The 17,525-nt window shown below is 51.5% G+C and overlaps 1 protein-coding gene across 1 annotated transcript; it reads left to right on the top strand.

Moving 5' to 3' along the window:
* Positions 1-1,698: 1,698 nt before the first annotated feature.
* LOC119957932 (protein phosphatase 1A-like) lies at positions 1,699-16,386 on the top strand. Its single transcript, XM_038786142.1, has 5 exons — positions 1,699-2,904; positions 9,269-9,386; positions 12,300-12,411; positions 13,555-13,603; positions 15,633-16,386. Exons 1-5 carry the CDS (start codon positions 1,948-1,950, stop codon positions 15,660-15,662), a joined length of 1,266 nt encoding a protein of 421 aa, XP_038642070.1. The 5' UTR covers positions 1,699-1,947; the 3' UTR covers positions 15,663-16,386.
* Positions 16,387-17,525: the final 1,139 nt, after the last annotated feature.

The raw sequence follows: 17,525 nt of genomic DNA, 5'->3' as shown, positions 1-17,525 counted from the left end.
CCACGCAGACACGGGGAGAATGTGCAAACTCCACACGGACAATGACCCAGAGCCGTGATTGAACCTGGGTCCTCGGCGGCGTGAGGCTGCAGTGCTAACCACTGCGCCACCGTGCTGCCCCCGAAAGACAAGCAGAGGATTCAGTCTGCTCTCTCTGCCTCTTCCTTCCCTCCCTAATCTCTTGGACAATTGCTTGGGGATTCTCTTTTTCTCCTTCTGTCTTTCATGGTCCTGCCACAGTCCCACCGTTTCCAAGACAAGAATAATTAATCTTTATTCGTGTCACAAGTGGGCTCGCATTAACATTGCAATGAAGTTACTGTGAAAACGACACAGGGTGCCGCTGTGAGCTGTATAAATCTCCTGCGCCACCCTCCTGGGGCTTAGTAGCAAAAAAAATAAATAAAACCCCCCCCGGCTGTTAATTAGGAGGAATTAAACAAAACCGCATCTTACAAATTCGGAAGATAATCCGAAACTTCTATTCTGGACTTTGAAAGCGACTCTCTGACGCCGACTGGTGGCCGAGTCGGGTACAGCGTCAGCAGCAGTCGAGGGCATCGATCTGGCACCGTTACCCTCCTGGGCCCGGGATGTTCCCAAATCCGATGCAGTAGCCGTCGAAGGGCAGCCGCTGCCGTGAAGTAGCCCATTTGCGCACAGCGCGATCCCAGAGGTGGCGATGGCCGGATCATCTTGTTTTTATTTTTACAAAGTGTTTGGGGTGTGGGGGGGGTCCCTCCTGTCCTTTGCAATAACGGCCCTGGAACCCTTTACCCCTCCACCTGCGCGGGAAGGCTGTGCGGCAATTGGATGCCGGCAAAGAGAAGTCGGCCGTGTATATTTTCGGCCCGTCGCCTGGGCTTGTTTCTCGCCCCGAGTTAACAAGCGAGGGGCTGGTTTAGCACAGTGGGCTAAACAGCTGGCTTGTAAAGCAGAACAATGCCAGCAGCGCGGGTTCAATTCCCGTAGCGGCCTCCCCGAACAGGCGCCGGAATGTGGCGACTAGGAGCTTTTCACAGTAACTTCATTGGAGCCGACTCGTGACAGTAAACGATTATTATTATGAGGTGGGTTTTATTATCCATTATTGAGCCTGGGAAGGGGTTTGGGAAAGGGCGGGAGGGAGGCACAGAAAGTTAAAGAACTCACAGTAGAATGAACAACAACAACTTGCGTTCACGTAGCAACTATGACATGGGGAAACGGGTGTCGCAGGAGGGTTCGGAAACACCTGACGCGGAAGGACCTTTTCGATTGTGCTGAGCAGAAGCTCAGAATTCCAGAGCTGAGGGACCCAATTCGTTTTCTCAATTAAGGGGGCAATTTAGCCTGGCCAATCCACCTACCCTGCACATCTTTGGGTTGTGGGGGCGAAACCCACGCAGACACGGGGAGAATGTGCAAACTCCACACGGACAGTGACCCAGGGCCGGGGATCGAACCTGGGACCTCGGCGCCGTCAGACGGTAGGGCTAACCCACTGCGCCAGCGTGCCGCCCTAGAACGATGGAAGTTAACAGGACGGCGAGAGGGAGGTTTCGGAATTCCGACGCACAGGACACACCGTGTGTATGACAGGGAGCAGCTGTCACATGGATTTGTTTCTTTTTGAATTTCGATGACATCTTTAGGAAGGTGGATTTGAACCAGCTTTGTTCAACCTCGCATTAGCCTGGGTGGGATTAAGCACTCGGGACTTACGGCAGCAAGATTAGCTTCCGATAGAGAGAGTGTGATCGGCGGAGGGACAGCACTCACTCGGGGCTATCCTGGCTTCATGCTCCCTCACTCTTGGAGCATTCACCTGAAGAAGGAGCCGTGCTCCGAAAGCTCGTGTTTGAAACAAACCTGTTGGACTTTAACCTGGTGTTGTAAGACTTCTTACTTGGAGCTCAGCTGCGTCTTCCGGGACGTTCCCGCGGGAGCGTTTGAGGAAGCAGGGCGATGGGCGACTCGGACACCCCGGAGTCTTTGGCAGTGGTCCCTCAGCTGACCACGTTTGTCAGGCAGGTGGTCAAGGAGACCGAGCGGATGATCTCCTATTTCTTCAAGGGCGAGGAGGAGGAGGAGGGGGTGGTCGCCAGCCACCTGGAGCGTCCCGTCACCTTCCTGGAGCGGGAGGGGGGCAGCGGGAACGGCCTGAGGTACGGGCTGGGCGCCATGCAGGGATGGCGAGTGGAGATGGAGGATGCCCACACCGCCGTGCCAAGCTTGCCCCCGGCGCTGGACTCCTGGTCCTTCTTTGCCGTCTATGACGGGCATGGGGGGTCGCGGGTCGCCCGCTACTGCTCGGAGCACCTGCTGCGCCACGTGAGGGGCAACTGGGATTTCTCCAGGGGGGGCCAGGCCTCGGTGGAGAAGGTGAAGAGGGGGATCCGAGCGGGCTTCCTGCAGATCGACAGCCGAATGCAGCGGGTCTGGCGCTTCACCAGCTGGGGGTGTAGCGGCTCCACCGTTGTCGCCGTCACCGTATCGCCCACGCACGTTTACTTCATCAACTGCGGCGACTCCCGCGCCGTCCTGCGGCGTGCCGGCGGCACCCACTTCTACACCGAGGATCACAAGCCATTCCTCCCGCGGGAGCACGAGAGGATCCGGAGAGCGGGGGGCACGGTGACCCTGCAGAGGGTCAACGGGTCACTGGCCGTCTCCAGGGCCCTGGGCGACTTCAACTTCAAGGCAGCCGAGTGGAGGAGCCAGACCGAGCAGCTGGTCTCACCGGAACCCGAGGTCTACGAGATCGAGCGCTCCGACAAGGATCAGTTCATCATCCTGGCCTGCGATGGGATATGGGACATAATCAGCAACGAGGATTTATGTCAGTTTGTCAGCTCCAGGCTCCAGCTGACGGACAGCCTGGAGGAAGTGTGCAGCCAGGTCATCCATGTCTGTCTCTACAAGGTACGGCCGCAAAGCCGCCTGCATTTCTATAGCACCTATCACTGCTCGGAGACACCCAAAAAACATTCTGCAGCCAAGGAAGTGCTTTTGAAGTGTGGTCACGGTTGTCGTGGACAAAGCACGTCTGTGCAGAGCAAGATCCCACACACGGCAATGTGATAATGACACAGACAATCTGTTCCATTAATTACGCTGGTAGATTTATAAATCCGGGTAGGATCCCGTTCCTAGTCAGAATAGGGCCTTCATGTTTCTTATTCTATATATAAACCACCCCGAGCCCCTCGATTAGATTCCAGTCTGTAACTCACTCCCGGGAATCTGTTATTCTATATATAAACCACCCCGAACCCCTCGATTAGATTCCAGTCTGTATCACACTCCCGGGTATCTGTTATTCTATATATAAACCACCCCGAGCCCCTCGATTAGATTCCAGTCTGTATCACACTCCCGGGTATCTGTTATTCTATATATAAACCACCCCGAACCCCTCAATTAGATTTCACTCTGTAACTCACTCCCGGGTATCTGTTATTCTATATATAAACCACCCTGAACCCCTCGATTAGATTCCAGTCTGTAACTCACTCCCGGCTATCTGTTATTCTATATATAAACCACCCTAAACCCCCCGATTAGATTCCAGTCTGTAACTCACTCCCGGCTATCTGTTATTCTATATATAATCCACCCCAAACCCCTCGATTAGATTCCAGTCTGTAACTCACTCCCGGGTATCTGTTATTCTATATATAAACCACCCCAAACCCCTCGATTAGATTCCAGTCTGTAACTCACTCCCGGCTATCTGTTATTCTATATATAAACCACCCCAAACCCCTCGATTAGATTCCAGTCTGTAACTCACTCCCGGATATCTGTTATTCTATATATAAACCACCCTGAACCCCTCGATTAGATTCCAGTCTGTAACTCACTCCCGGGTATCTGTTATTCTATATGTAAACCACCCTGAACCCCTCGATTAGATTCCCATCTGTCATCACTTCCGAGTGTCTGTTATTCTATATATAAACCACCTTGAAACCCTTGATTAGATTCCAATCTGTAACTCGCTCCCGGTTATCTGTTATTCTATATATAAACCACCCTGAACCCCTCGATTAGATTCCCATCTGTCATCACTTCCGAGTGTCTGTTATTCTATATATAAACCACCTTGAACCCCTTGATTAGATTCCAATCTGTAACTCACTCCCGGGTATCTGTTATTCTATATATAAACCACCCTGAACCCCTCGATTAGATTCCAGTCTGTAACTCACTCCCGGGTATCTGTTATTCTATATATAAACCACCCTGAACCCTTCGATTAGATTCCAGTCTGTAACTCACTCCCAGCTATCTGTTATTCTATATATAAACCACCCCAAACCCCTCGATTAGATTCCAGTCTGTAACTCACTCCCGGATATCTGTTATTCTATATATAAACCACCCCGAACCCCTCGATTAGATTCCAGTCTGTAACTCACTCCCGGGTATCTGTTATTCTATATATAAACCACCCCAAACACCTCGATTAGATTCTAGTCTGTAACTCACTCCCGGGTATCTGTTATTCTATATATAAACCACCCTGAACCCCACGATAAGATTCCAGTCTGTAACTCACTCCCGGGTATCTGTTATTCTATATATAAACCACCCCAAACTCCTCGATTAGATTCTAGTCTGTAACTCACTTCCGGGTATCTGTTATTCTATATATAAACCATCCTGAACCCCTCGATAAGATTCCAGTCTGTAACTCACTCCTGGGTGTCTGTTATTCTATATATAAACCACCCCGAACCCCTCGATTAGATTCCAGTCTGTAACTCACTCCCGGGAATCTGTTATTCTATATATAAACCACCCTGAACCCCTCGATTAGATTCCAGTCTGTAACTCACTCCCGGGTATCTGTTATTCTATATATAAACCTGCCTGAACCCCTCAATTAGATTCTAGTCTGTAACTCACTCCCGGGTATCTGTTATTCTATATATAAACCACCCTGAACCCCTCGATTAGATTCCAGTCTGTAACTCACTCCCGGGTATCTGTTATTCTATATATAAACCATCCCGAACCCCTCGATTAGATTCCAGTCTGTAACTCACTCCCGGGTATCTGTTATTCTATATATAAACCACCTTCAAACCCTTGATTAGATTCCAATCTGTAACTCGCTCCCGGTTATCTGTTATTCTATATATAAACCACCCTGAACCCCTCGATTAGATTCCAGTCTGTTACTCACTCCCGGGTATCTGTTATTCTATATATAAACCACCCTGAACCCCTCGATTAGATTCCCATCTGTCATCACTTCCGAGTGTCTGTTATTCCAATAAACCACCTTGAACCCCTTGATTAGATTCCAGTCTGTAACTCACTCCCGGGAATCTGTTATTCTATATATAAACCACCCTGAACCCCTCGATTAGATTCCAGTCTGTAACTCACTCCCGGGTATCTGTTATTCTATATATAAACCACCCTGAACCCCTCGATTAGATTCCAGTCTGTAACTCACTCCCGAGTGTCTGTTATTCTATATATAAACCACCCCGTGCCTCTCGATTAGATTCCAGTCTGTAACTCACCCCCGGGTATCAGTTATTCTATCTATACAACCCCCTGAACCCCTCGATTAGATTCCAGTCTGTAACTCACTCCCGGGTATCAGTTATTCTATCTATACAACCCCCTGAACCCCTCGATTAGATTCCAGTCTGTAACTCACTCCCGGGTATCTATTATTCTATATATAAACCACCCCGTGCCTCTCGATTAGATTCCCATCTGTAACTCACTCCCGGGTATCTGTTATTCTATATATAAACCACCCTGAACCCCTCGATTAGATTCCAGTCTGTAACTCAGTCCAGGGTATCTGTTATTCTATATAAACCACCCCGAACCCCTCGATTAGATTCCAGTCTGTAACTCACTCCCGAGTGTCTGTTATTCTATATATGAACCACCCTGAACCCCTCGATTAGATTACAGTCTGTAACTCACTCCCGGGTATCTGTTATTCTATATATAAACCACCCCGAACCCCTCGATTAGATTCCAGTCTGTAACTCACTCCCGGGTATATGTTATTCTATATATGAACCATCCCGCACTCCACGATTAGATTCCAGTCTGTAACTCACTCCCTGTATCCGCTATTGTTGGATGTGAATGGGTTGATTCTGCTTAAATCCCCACGGAGTCTCTGCCAGTGTTGGGTTCTGAGTGTCAAACATCCTGATGTGGCGTCCATGTGAAATATCTGGACTGTTTGGATTTCTCATGCATATTTAATAATTAATTTAATATCTGTGTCACAGCAGTGAGTTTATCTTCGAAGCCGGCCTGACATTAATTCCCTGATACAGGTGCACCATGGCAACCCATGGATTAAGGTCAGGTTACCTGTGAGCAGAAACATCATGGCAGCAACAGCTGCCAGCTATAATTAGCGTCTTCCCCAAAACGTGACACTCACTTCCGGATTCTTCCATTGGCCTCAGCACCTGAGCTAAGTTCTGGTCCAGAGTCAGCCAGAATTGGCGTTCCTGATCACAGACTAGGTTTGGATCCGCTGCAGTTTAGAAAGTTAATTTGAGACTTGATCAAAACCATGACTGTCCTGTGGGGCCGTGACAGAGTGAATGTGGAGAGGACGTTTCCCATTGTGGAAGGATCTAGAACTGGGGGTCACAGTTCAAAAATAAGCGAGAAACCATTTAAAAAGCAGATGAGGAGAATGTTTTCTCTCAGACGCTGGCGGGTTTTTGGATTTATCTACCTCAAAAGGCCGAATCATTGAATATTTTTAAGGCAGATCCCAGTAGGTTCTTCATTAACACGAGGGTGAAAGGTTACTGGGGATGGGCAGAGAGAGAGAGGGGAAATCAGCCAGGGTTCCTGCTCCTGATCACTGTCCAGTGATCCCTGGGTTAGAGAGAGAGAGAGAGAGAGGGGAAATCAGCCAGGGTTCCTGCTCCTGATCACTGCCCAGTGATCCCTGGGTTAGAGAGAGAGAGAGGGGGGGGGGGGGGAGGGGGATCAGCCAGGGTTCCTACTCCTGATCACTGTCCAGTGATCCCTGGGTTAGAGAGAGAGAGGGGAAATCAGCCAGGGTTCCTGCTCCTGATCACTGTCCAGTGATCCCTGGGTTAGAGAGAGAGAGGGGAAATCAGCCAGGGTTCCTGCTCCTGATCACTGCCCAGTGATCCCTGGGTTAGAGAGAGAGAGGGGGGGGGGGGGGGGGGGGGGGGGGGGGGGGAGGGGGATCAGCCAGGGTTCCTACTCCTGATCACTGTCCAGTGATCCCTGGGTTAGAGAGAGAGAGGGGAAATCAGCCAGGGTTCCTGCTCCTGATCACTGTCCAGTGATCCCTGGGTTAGAGAGAGAGAGGGGAAATCAGCCAGGGTTCCTGCTCCTGATCACTGTCCAGTGATCCCTGGGTTAGAGAGAGAGAGAGAGAGAGAGAGAGGGGAAATCAGCCAGGGTTCCTGCTCCTGATCACTGCCCAGTGAACCCTGGGTTAGAGAGAGAGAGGGGGGGGGGGGGGGGGGGGGGGGGGGGGGGGTGGGGGGAGGGGGATCAGCCAGGGTTCCTACTCCTGATCACTGTCCAGTGATCCCTGGGTTAGAGAGAGAGAGGGGAAATCAGCCAGGGTTCCTGCTCCTGATCACTGTCCAGTGATCCCTGGGTTAGAGAGAGAGGGGAAATCAGCCAGGGTTCCTGCTCCTGATCACTGCCCAGTGATCCCTGGGTTAGAGAGAGATGGGAAATCAGCCAGGGTTACTGCTCCTGATCACTGTCCAGTGAACCCTGGGTTAGAGAGAGAGGGGAAATCAGCCAGGGTTCTTGCTCCTGATCACTGCCCAGTGATCCCTGGGTTAGAGAGAGAGGGGAAATCAGCCAGGGTTCCTGCTCCTGATCCCTGTCCAGTGATCCGTGGGTTAGAGAGAGAGAGGGGAATCAGCCAGGGTTCCTGCTCCTGATCACTGCCCAGTGATCCCTGGGTTAGAGAGAGAGGGGAAATCAATCAGGGTTCCTGCTCCTGATCACTGTCCAGAGATCCCTGGGTTAGAGAGAAGGAAATCAGCCAGGATTTCCACTCCTGATCACTGTCCAGAGATCCCTGGGTTAGAGAGAAGGAAATCAGCCAGGATTTCCACTCCTGATCACTGTCCAGTGATCCCTGGGTTAGAGAGAGAGGGGAAATCAGCCAGGGTTCCTGCTCCTGATCACTGTCCAGTGATCCCTGGGTTGGAGAGAGAGAGGGGAAATCAGCCAGGGTTCCTGCTCCTGATCACTGTCCAGAGATCCCTGGGTTAGAGAGAAGGAAATCAGCCAGGATTTCCACTCCTGATCACTGTCCAGTGACCCCTGGGTTAGAGAGAGGGAAATCATTTCTGGATAGATGGGTTGAACGGCCTCTCTCATGTACCTCCATCTTGTATTGACTCCTTCCCACTCCCAAGGCACTGAATTACACTCGGGAGTATTTCTGGGATCTCTGTGGTCTATCTCTGTGTTTGCATCTTCTGGTTCCCTCCTGTATGAATCGATCGAACCTCACGTTAATTTTACAAGTGGAAGATGACTCAACCTGTCCGAACCCCTTCCAGGAACGCTTTCCCCATGTTGTTGATCTTTGTCTCCAGAGGATCAATCCGAACTTCGCCACTTCCTAAGTCGTATTGTTTCCATAGCGACAGCAGGACGTTATTCGGCCCCTCGAACCTGCTGTGCCATTGGCCGAGGTCATGGCTGGTCTGTATCGAAACCCAATTTATCCGACTTGGCCGATAACGCTTCGTCCCCCTTATCCAACAAAATCCCCTCAATATCAGCCTTGAAATCTTCAATTCACCCCCCACCCCCCACCCCCCCAACCCCGGCCTCAGCAGCTGTTGTGGGAACAATTCCGGATTTAGTTTCTCTCTATCGACCCTACCAACTCTTCGATTCTTCGGCCGGACGATGCCTTTATCTTCGATATTGAAGGGTATGCAATTCCAGTCTGTGCACCTCCTATAGCCCTGGTCCCACCCGAGTGAAGCTACTAGTCCACTGTGCTGAGATGGAGTTTGGATACAGATCTCATTGAACAGGCTCAAGGGGCCGAATGAAATGAAAATGAAATGAAAATGGCTTATTGTCACGGGTAGGCTTCAAATGAAGTTACTGTGAAAAGCCCCTAGTCGCCACATTCCGGCGCCTGTTCGGGGAGGCTGATACGGGTAGGTGCCGGATGGCCTCCTCCTGGCCCTGTGCTCCAGCGGTAAGGCCTGGTGTGTTGTTACGGCGAGTCTCACTGACAATGTGGCTTTTCTCCATTGAACAGGGCAGTCGGGACAATATGAGTATCATCCTCATCTGCTTCCCAAACGCACCCAAAGTATCGGAGGAGGCGATCCTCAGGGAGGAGGAGCTGAACGCACATATCGAGCAAAAAGTGATCGGTAGGAAAGACCCTCATTTCCCCCCCCCCCCCCCCCCCCCCCCCCCCACCCGCCCCATAAGATGTAAAAACTGAAGTAGTCCATTCGGCCCATCGAGTCTGCTCCGCCATTCAATGAGATTGTGACTGATCTGATGTGAAAATCCTCAACTCCACCTTCCCGCCTTATCCCCATAACCCTCGATTCCCTCACTGATTAACAACCTGTCTCAGCCTCAAACATACTTTTTTTAAAACATTTTTTAATAAATTTAGAGTACCCAATTATTTTTTCTATTAAGGGGAAATTTAGCATGGCCAATCCACCTACTCTGCACATTTTTGGGTTGTGGGGGCGAAACCCACGCAGACACAGGGAGAATGTGCAAACTCCACACGGACAGTGACCCAGAGCCGGGATCGAACCTGGGACCTCAGCGCCGTGAGGCGGTTGTGCTAACCACTGCGCCACCGTGCTGCCCAGCCTCGAACATACTTAACGGCCCGGCCTCTACAGCTCTCTGCGGTAAAGAATTCCACAGATTCACTCCCCTCTGAGAGAAGAAATTCCTCCTCATCTCTGTCTGAAATGGGTGACCCCTCACTCTGAGATTCTGCCCTCTGGTCCCAGACTCTCCCACAAGGGGAAACAACCTCTCAGCACCGACCCTGTCAAACCCCCCCGAGAATCCGATATGTCTCAATAAGGTCGCCCCCTCATTCTTCTGAACCCCAATGAGCACTGGCCCAACCTACTCAACGTCTCCTCAATCCCTCCCTACCCGGGATCAACCTAGTGAACCTCCTCGGGATGGCCTCCAATGTATCCTTCCTTAGATAAGGGGAGCAAAAACTGTTCACAGTATCCCAGGTGTTAACACCCTCAACACGCCCACACCCAGCCTTTGCCCAGCAACCCCCTATACCCACACCTTGCCAATACATCTTGGCACCCAAAGCCTCCCTCAATGTCCCTCCACACCTACATCCCCCCCCCCCCCCAATCAGTGAGGCCCCATCAGGCGGGATGGCGAATCCCACCCAGAATGTGTTGGAAATGGACAATACCCCAGTCAGCGGTTGATGGAAACCAGGAGGAGAGAAGTGGGGTGTCTGCAAGTTGACATTTCAAACCACGGAATGTATCTACTCCCAATATTTACGCAAAATTGCATTGAACCCATTTCAGCGACGTGGAAAGATTGGCACATAAGACTATGAGGGAGAGCTAATGGAGGTTTATAACTTTGCGAGGTGGAGGGAGACTCAATGGGTAGGGCCTATTTTCCTCAGCAAAGAGATCGATTGAGAATACATTTGGGAATGGTTAGAGAGGAGTTGATGAGAAAGGTTTGCACCCAGGGGTGCTGTGGATCTGTTAATCGCTGCCTGACAGGGTGTCGGAGGCAGAATCCCCTCTGCAAATGTTTTAATTGTCCTGAGATCCACTCGAAGCGCCGTCACACACACAGGGCTATGGGCCAAATGCTGGAAGAAGCGAGGAGGTTGGACAGCTCTTTCTCCTGCGCGATGGGCCGAATGGCCCTGAATCTGTACGCTTCAGTGAACCTTCTCTGCTCCAAGGAGAACAGGCTCAGCGTCTCCCGTCTCGCAGAGCAACTAAAACCTCTCCTCCCTGGTCCCATTCCGTCCGGTAAATCTGCTCCGAACCTTGACGTCCTTCCCAAAGTGCGGGGCCCCGGCTTAGATACGATCCTCCACTGAGACCTCACCCAGTGTTTCATGAAGATTTAGCATAACTCCTGGAGTTTGTATTCCCTTATTTATAAAGTCTTGGCCTGCAAGCTGCAAAGATTTACATAGGAACAGGAGGAGGCCATTCATCCCATCTAGCCTGTCCCGCTCTTCAATGGGATCATGGCTGATCTGTGACCCAACTCCATAGAACTGCCTTAGGCCGAGGATTCAGGATCACCCCTTAACCTTCTAATTTCTAGAGAAAACAGGCCTAATTTGTGTAATCTCTCCTCGTAACTCAACCCCTGTAGTCCAGGTATCATTTTTGTAAATCTATGTTGCTCTCTCTCCGAAGTCAAAATATCCTCCCTTAGGTATTGCTCCCAGTGACTCCCAGTGGGGTCTAACCAGGGGTTTGTAAAGCATAACCCCTGTGTCTTTATACTCCAATCCTAGAGATATTGCCATGTTCTGTAGACTGACTGTATGAATGATGCACTACAGAACATCTAGTTTAAATAATTTATTGTGAAACAACTGCATTGTGAAGATAACAAGAATAAATAAACAACAAACTACTAACGCTAACTATACTAGAGCTACTGCAAAATACATCTATCCTCCAACACGACTTACTTCCAACTCCCCCAGACACAGAGTCACATGGTAGGTTACACTGCCACCTGGTGGTTGGAGGGTGTGTATAATATTATATGCAGAGATGCTTCACGCATATCATCACAGATATACCTGGGCAGCACGGTAGCACAGAAGTTAGCAAAGTTGCTTCACAGCTCCAGGGTTCCAGGTTTGATTCCCGGCCTGGGTCACTGTCTGTGGTTCTCCCCGTGTCTGTGGGAGTTTCCCCCGGGTGCTCCGGTTTCCTCCCACAGTCCAAAGATGTGCAGGTTAGGTGGATTGGTCGTGCTAAATTGCCCTTAGTCCCCAAAATGGTTAGGTGGGGTTACTGGGTTACGGGTGTGGGCTTAAGTGGGGTGCTATTTCCAAGGGCTGGTGCAGACTCGATGGGTCGAATGGCCTCCTTCTGCACTGTGAATTCTATGATAAAGGCTAGCATTCCATTCGCCCTTTTGATTATTTTCTGCACTTGCTCCTGGCATTTTAAGGGTCTGTGTGTCTGCCCTTGTTGAGCGCTCCCTGTCGCTGCTCCATCATGAACAATGTGGATTTGATTATGGTCTATGCCCTCTGTGATCCCGCCCTTACTCTCTTGCAGAGAGCTTTAAACAGCAGCTGGAGGACGGGGAACCCAACCTCTTCGATGTGATGCAAAGTTTAGCGATGGAGGAGATCCCAAACCTTCCACCAGGCGGAGGGCTGTCCAGCAAGTGAGTGGGGCGTCTGCGGAACCCAGCAGGGATCGAGCCAGGGGATTGTCCGATCTGCTGCCGACATTGGTCGGGCGGGGGGAGGGGAGGGATAAAGGTTACCCAGGACACGAGGGAGAACTCTCCCTACTGCTCCTCAAAGTACAGTAAGACGTCTTACAACACCAGGTTAAAGTCCAACAGGTTTGTTTGAAATCACTAGCTTTTAGAGCGCAGCTCCTTCCCCAGGTGAACGAAGAGGCCGGCTCAAAGTGGAGAGGATCTTGAAGAAGATCGCGCACATAGACACTGACATTAAGTTTCTACAAAGATTTTTTTTAAATAAATTTAGAGTACCCAATTAATTTTTTCCAATTAAGGGGCAATTTAGCATGGCCAATCCACCTACCCTGCACATCTTTGGGTTGTGGGGGCGAAACCCACGCAAACACGGGGAGAACGTGCAAACTCCACAGGACAGTGACCCAGAGCCGGGATCGAACCTGGGACCTCGGCGCCGTGAGGCAGCAGTGCTAATCCACTGCGCCATCGTTCTGACCAAGTTTTGACAAAGATGCAAGAAAGCAGACACGATACCTGCAAATGCTCGCACTCAAATTATCGTATTGCATCTTTGAATTTGTCTATATATATGTTTCTGGAACATACCTCTTCATTCACCTGAGGAAGGAGCTGCGCTCTGAAAGCTCGTGATTTGAAACAAACCTGTTGAACTTTAACCTGGTGTTGTGAGACTTCTTACTGTGCTCACCCCAGCCCAACGCCGGCATCTCCACATCATGGCTACCCTCAAAGTTCAGTCAGTGGGAGGGGCCGGGAGGGTGGGGGGGGGGGGGGGGGGGGGGGGGGAGGGTTGCAGCGGTTTAATCTCTCCAGCTATCCATTGACGCCACGCGTGGTCCGCCAGTCGGTTGACGAGATGCCCGGTCACATTTGAATAATGTGTCGGAGCGATGGGCACATTGACGGAACTCCAGAAACCCTCTTGTGCCCCCCCCCCCCCCCCCGCCTATTCCCAGCGAGAGTCATCAATACAGAACGCACTAGAAACTAAAATAAATCAAAGTGGGGGGGGTTCTGAAAAGTTTAACGAACGTTGATTGAACTAATTGTGACTCACATCCTTTCTACTTTGCGTCTCAGGAGGGATTTCATCATCGATGTTTATAAGCGGCTGAAGGATGAACAGAAGGTGAGTGTGAGGGGATTCTAAGGTTGCTCAGTGTTGGAACTGGCGATGGGCCTGTTTGAGGTTTGCTACCAGCTGCACTTCAGATATTACTGACATTGACATGGACTGTTCCATTCTGTGAGAATGGTGAGAAATCCATAAAGCAGCTTCTTTGCTAATTAACGAACACTAGTTGAGGTGAGCACCTCTGTCCAGTTTTGGATTAGATATTTCATTTTGGTCTGATCCGATAATGTTTATAGTTTCAATCTAGTGGGCGAGTCTTTTAGTGGCCTGAAATATGTAAATGCCACTGACCGGTGAGTGGGGAGGGGTCATTCACACAGACACGGGGAGAATGTGCAAACTCCACACGGACAGTGACCCAGAGCCGGGATCGAACCTGGGTCCTCAGCGGGCATCCCACAAGACTGTGAAAACAGACAGATAACTGAGTGAGGGCGGACAGATAAAAATCTTTGCAGAATCGCAGAGGCCCAGATGTGGGTGAAAACCGATACAAGGGGCGGGACTCTCTCCTCCCGCGGCAGAGTGTCCACGCCATCGTGTACGCCGTCGCGTTGTACGACAGCGTGAACAGGCCGCTGCCAGGACTAATTCTGGCCCCTACAGGGGGGCAGCACGGCGCTGGAGGGGTTCGCGCCGCTCCAGCTGCCGATCCTGGTCAAACTGTGCGCCGCGGGATCCGCGCATGCGCAGTGGCATCGGCGCCAACGCGCACACGTGCAGCGGCCTCCTTCAATGCTCCGGCCCCGATGCAACATGGCGCAGGACTGCAGGGGCCGGCGCGTAGGAAAGGAGGCCCCCCAGCCAGAGAGGCCAGGCCCGAAGATTGGTGGGTCCCAATCGCGGGCCAGGCCACATCATCACCCCCCCCCCCCCCCCCCACCCACCCACAGGCCGCCACCTGACCCTTAAACGCCGAGATCCCGCCGGCTCAGAGCAGTTAGTGTTCGCGGGACTCGGTTTTCTTTATGGCCGCTTGGCCCATTCGGGACGGAGAATCGCGGGGGGGGGGGGGGGGGGGGGGGGGGGGGGGGGGGGGCGTATTGATCAGCACCGCGCCAGCCACGCCGGCGCCAATGGCGCCGACTCTCTGCTCTGCGGAGAATCGGGTGCCGGCGTCGGAGTGGCGTGGCACGGTCACAAGAATTCTCCAGCCCGTCCCAGGGCTGGGAGAATCCCGCCCCAGATGTTCGAGCACCAAGGCCGCTATGGTCAATGTTGAGGAGCTGATTGGAGGCTGGGTGTTGAAAACCAAAGATTTTGGGAGCTTGGATGGGCAAATGCTCCAATTACACCTCTCTCAGTTGGGTCGCCCAAATGCTAGTGAGGGCAGGGTTGGATTAAATCAGCCTCCATCCATTTTTTGCTGCATTGGAAAGGGGCAGAGGAGAGAGAGAGAGAGAGAGGTGTCTAAACAGAGAACGATCCCACAGATGGATGGGAGTCTGCCGTGAAAAAGGCTAACGTGCGACTGGGCACAGTACCACCCAGGCTGCGGCGCAAAGGAGCACATGACCCGAGTCATGGGGCTGGGCAGAAACGTGTGCGGAGACCAGCACGGAGAGAGCTGCTAGTTAGACCTTGCACTGGATGCAGTTCCGAGTTGTCAATAAACGCAGACTGTTCAAGTGTACAAGACTCAGATCCCCAGCATGAGACTAACTGAGCTGCACACAATAGGCGGGGCTGAAACGGGTTAATAATAATAATCGCTTATTGTCACGAGTAGGCTTCAATGAAGTTACTGTGAAAATCCCCTAGTCACCACATTCCGGCGCCTGTTCGGGGAGGCCGGTACGGGAATTGAACCCGCGCTGCTGGCCTTGTTCTGCATTACAAGCCAGCTGTTTAACCCACTGTGCTAAACCAGCCCCATGTAATGACTGATACCCCGAATTCCAACAACCACCAGGAGCTGAACATTGACCACATATGTTGGTGTTTTAGTTTGAAGTGCGGGGCTCTGGGCTATCGGGGAATATTTAACGAGCAGAATCTGAATGGTCTCCCTCTTTTATTGCAGAATTCCAGAGATTCAGAAGAAAGCCGCTAACTGGCCGATTCCCAGGATGTAACATCCCCCCGTCAATGTTTCCTGACGCACTTCAGCTGAAGTCAGCATCTGTCCAGAAGTTATGACGAGTCAGCATGTTTGAGTGACTGTACTGACTGTATGATTGAACCTCACCCCCCCCCCCCCCCCCAACTCGCTGTGTTAACAACAAACTCTCATCTCCTAACTCTGCCCGCCCCCCCCCCCCCCCCCCCCAACCTGTGGGTTACTGACCCGTTGCCAGTGACTCTTCCCTGAGGCTTCTCTATTCCAAGGAGAACAATGTCGGCCCCCTTCGGTCCCTCCACATTAACTGAAGCCCCTTGGGTCTGGTTCCCTTCTGGCAAATCCCCTCCGCACCCTCTCGATGGCCTTGGCATCCGGCGTGAAGAGTGGTGCCCAGAATTGGTCACCAACCCTCCATTTGAGGCTGGAAGACCATCATAGACGAGATGGACGTTTTGGTATCAGTGGAGTTGTACATACACATCTGTAGTGTAGCCCGCCCCACCCCTCCCCCCAGTGTAGGCTGTGACCTGCTCTCCGCACCCAGGGTTAATGGGTTATCTCCGCCCCCCCCCCCCCCCCCACCCCCGCCATTCTGATCCATCTCCCTCCCCATTTCCATCTCCCACATTCCAATGACATTAAATGGAATGACTGGGAGAATGGGTTCCGACGATGAGAAATTGCCTTCATGTGAGCGGATGGGAGGGGCTGTCTGGGGGGGGGGCAATGGTTGCGGGGGGGGGCAATGGTCGCGGGGGGGAGGGGGGGGACACAACATCCAGGGGCTGTAAACCATGAGGAACAAGAGTGGTGATTGGGGGGAGGCGGGGGGGGGAATTATAATCTGGAGGGAAAATTGAGTGTTCCAGAGAAAAATACTTGGATTGTTTTAGGCTTTGCAATTGTTGGGAATAACTTGGTCCCTGAAGAAATTTGTTGGACAAGATGTTTGTATTAAACCGAGGACAGTGATGTGACTGAGTGTACCCCGTGTCTATTTCCTGTGAGTGGCTACACCAGGTAATTATAGTAACCATTCAGCTTGACAGCGGCACATACACAGTCCCGGTTACACTTAACCGAGTCCTCACGCCTCTCTCTCGGTTACCATCGAGACTGACCTAGTATACAAACATCCAATCAGGACAAGGGAGCAATCATTCCCTGCTGGATGAAGCCTGTCACATCCAGGATACCCAGTCATAAAATCAGGAATCAAGTCAAGGAGCGATTCCTCCTGCCGTCCTCGCTCCGACCAGGAGATTTGCTGGATCATGGATTTCCCGGAGTGGTCATGGGACTTATACTCTTCATGGGTGACTGGCAACATTGCCTGCGGTGGCACAGTGGCTAGCACTGTTGCTTTGCAGCGCCAGGAATCCGGGTTCGATTCCGACTTCGGGTCACCGTCTGCGTGGAGTTTGCACGTTAACCCGTGGGTTTCCTCCGGGTTTTCCGGCTTCCTCCCTGTGGTGAATAACATTCCTAGTAATTCACACTGTGTTATATTGTATGTGTTGTGTCTCTGTAAGCTCGGTATACGAGCAGTTGCGCGGCTCTGCCCAGAGCGGGAGATGAGGAGTTTGTACTGGGCTCCACCCTTGGCTCCGCCCATGGTTCCGCCCATGGCTCCTCCCACTAACTGGAAGTACAAAAATCTGCGGTTGTGAGCCTGCTGCCAGTTCATCACGTCGCAGGCAGGCTCAGTTGTAAGACTATTAAAACCACTGTTCACTTCCAATCTCGTGTCTTGTGAATTGATGGTCACATCAATTTAATAGTCTTAGGAAACTTGAAGAAAACGACTATGGAATCAGCCCTCAAACAGATCGACTACAACTCGACCCGCAGGCT

This window comes from Scyliorhinus canicula, chromosome 27, assembly GCF_902713615.1.
Source record: "Scyliorhinus canicula chromosome 27, sScyCan1.1, whole genome shotgun sequence".
NCBI classification, from domain to species: domain Eukaryota; kingdom Metazoa; phylum Chordata; class Chondrichthyes; order Carcharhiniformes; family Scyliorhinidae; genus Scyliorhinus; species Scyliorhinus canicula.
Note: the sequence above shows the minus strand (reverse complement) of the source record. Positions and strands in the feature narration are given on the sequence as shown.

Excerpts from the sequence above, each read along its gene's own strand:
- LOC119957932 (XM_038786142.1), top strand. The coding sequence starts at position 1,948 with ATGGGCGACTCGGACACCCCGGAGTCTTTGGCAGTGGTCCCTCAGCTG. Across the intron at positions 9,387-12,299 it reads TATCGAGCAAAAAGTGATCG|AGAGCTTTAAACAGCAGCTG; the intron begins GTAGGAAAGACC and ends ACTCTCTTGCAG. Across the intron at positions 13,604-15,632 it reads GGCTGAAGGATGAACAGAAG|AATTCCAGAGATTCAGAAGA; the intron begins GTGAGTGTGAGG and ends CTTTTATTGCAG.